This window comes from Sinocyclocheilus grahami, unplaced genomic scaffold (assembly GCF_001515645.1).
Source record: "Sinocyclocheilus grahami isolate Dianchi unplaced genomic scaffold, SAMN03320097.WGS_v1.1 scaffold110.1, whole genome shotgun sequence".
NCBI classification, from domain to species: domain Eukaryota; kingdom Metazoa; phylum Chordata; class Actinopteri; order Cypriniformes; family Cyprinidae; genus Sinocyclocheilus; species Sinocyclocheilus grahami.
The window spans coordinates 877,233-879,363 of NW_015505289.1; the positions used below are offsets into that span (position 1 = coordinate 877,233).

Consider the following 2,131-nt stretch of genomic DNA (forward strand, 5'->3'; position numbering starts at 1 on the left):
TATATATATAAAATAAATAAATAATGAATAAATTCTAAATTAGTAATACTAAATTCTTAAACATCATTAAGAATAATGGAAATTTTTAAGAGATTTGGGCAAAACAACCCAACCGCTGGGTCAAAACAACCCAATAGCTGGGTTTGTCCCTTTTTAATATTTTTTTATATTTAACCCAGCATTTTTTAGAGTGTATGAGGTGAGATTCACCCAAACATCAGTTTGATATATTTTATAGGCCAACCTGATTTATTTAAGGCTTTATTTTTGTAAAGCCCTTTGAGCATCAGTATGCTTTTATAAAAACAATCAGTTTCACTATTTTATTGAACCTGTAGAAATGAAGAAGGCGAGGAGCAACTCCTTCAAAGGCAACTGCAGCTTCCCTTCAACTTTGCGACTGGAGAGGCTCTCCTGTACGAAACCTCCCCCTCTCTGATGATCCCGGGGCTGCAGGATCATCCATCCAGCACCGCCGTACATCCCGACTCCCTCCTGGGCTCCTTACTGAGTCAAGACCTCTCCGTCTACAACCGGCCCCCGGAGCCAGCATCTCACTTCTCTCGGAAGGACGTCTTCATGGACAGCCATGCCCTGCTCAGCGTTCCCAACAGCATCCGATGGGCTTTCACCTCCCAGGCCATGCCAGACTCTCCAGACATAGATGACAGGGTCCTTAAAGAGCAGCTGAAGGAAAAGGAAGAAGCTCTACTGCAGCTACAGGAAGAGGAACCCATCCAACTCAATGACATTCTGGCCAATGATATTTTCTCATATGTTGAAGACGCTCTGTTGAGAGAGACTTCAGCCAGAGGCATCAGCCAGAACATGTTAAACGGTCCTACATCTCAAAGTGACACCACTGGGCGGCAACAAAACTCTGTGTTGCCTGGCAACCCGATAATGAGATGCGAATATTCATCATCTCATTCACAGAAGCTCACAGAATCAGACTTTTACGGGCAAAAAGCACCAGAAAGAGAATGTGCAAATGACTCGCTGGACCTTTTTGGCACTCTGAAATCTTTCCCACATCCTCCAAACTCCTGTAGTTCTATTCCAGGCCATTTTTCCATCCCATTTCATAATAATCACTCTTCCTCTATAGAAAAGACTGGCATGGTGTTGTCAGATCCATCCCAAAACAATCCTCTTTCTCAAAGTGTCCCCAGTCGGCCGTTTTCCGTAAACATCCAGCATGCTGTTCACCGAGGCACCCTGCCGCCATGGCAACCGCAGCAGCATGCCATCCCATTAACCCTGCAGAGATCCCACTGTGTTCAGAATGGCTGTGTTATCCACAATCCACCTGTATCGCAGCACCCACAGGACATTCAGTCACAAACAGAACTGTGCAGCCCATATACAATGAATCACAGTCAGAGAAGCCACATATCCCAGAATTCATCATTGTCCAGTAGTAGTTTCTCATATCAGAGATGCACTTTGTCCTCTAATGAACCTTTTTCCCAGTTACACGTCTCTGGATCTATGAATACGGACTGCAGCTGTGCCTCCTGTCCCGGGACATCTGGACTGAGCTATTATTGAAAAGTATAAACACTCTGATCTGATTTAATCATCTTGAGTGTGACACTCAGGGTCCATATTAACATAGCTGGAATAAAACCGTAATTTAAGGAACCTAAAATTGACTTGAACAAACATTTGAGGAGCAAAATCACATCATGGTGAATTCTGGGATGCTTTTTAAATACTATTGAAGAACTTCACATGCATACTGGACAATTGATGATGCTTGTTCACTATCTGCTCCAAAATTATTTAGAAATGTTTGTACATGTGATCATCAAATTAGCATGTTTTGTTCTGTAAAGAAAGTCATACGTAGACCAGTACTGTTGTTGTTAAATAAAATGAATAGACACCATTTTCTTTATTAAAATAAAGCTTAAATGAAATAAAATATTTGATGAAAAACTAAAATTAGAAATGTTGCAATTAACTGAGATTAAAAAATGTTTAACTTTAAGAACTAAAACTACTGAAACTAAAACGGACATAAAAATTAAACTACATCGAAATAACAAAAAAAACAAATAAAATGTCAAAAGTACATAATAAAAATATTAAAACAAACTAAAACTAGTTAAAATTAAAAATATTAAAT

The 2,131-nt window shown here is 39.7% G+C and overlaps 1 protein-coding gene across 1 annotated transcript in view; it reads left to right on the forward strand.

The window, feature by feature from the left end:
• LOC107588998 (aryl hydrocarbon receptor-like) overlaps nt 1-1,882 on the forward strand; it is a 12,144-nt gene extending 10,262 nt beyond the window's left edge. The window contains exon 7 of the mRNA XM_016277294.1: nt 339-1,882. Coding sequence (XP_016132780.1) covers nt 339-1,551 — 1,213 coding nt within the window. The 3' untranslated portion in view covers nt 1,552-1,882. The remainder of the gene's footprint in view (nt 1-338) is intronic.
• Nucleotides 1,883-2,131: the final 249 nt, after the last annotated feature.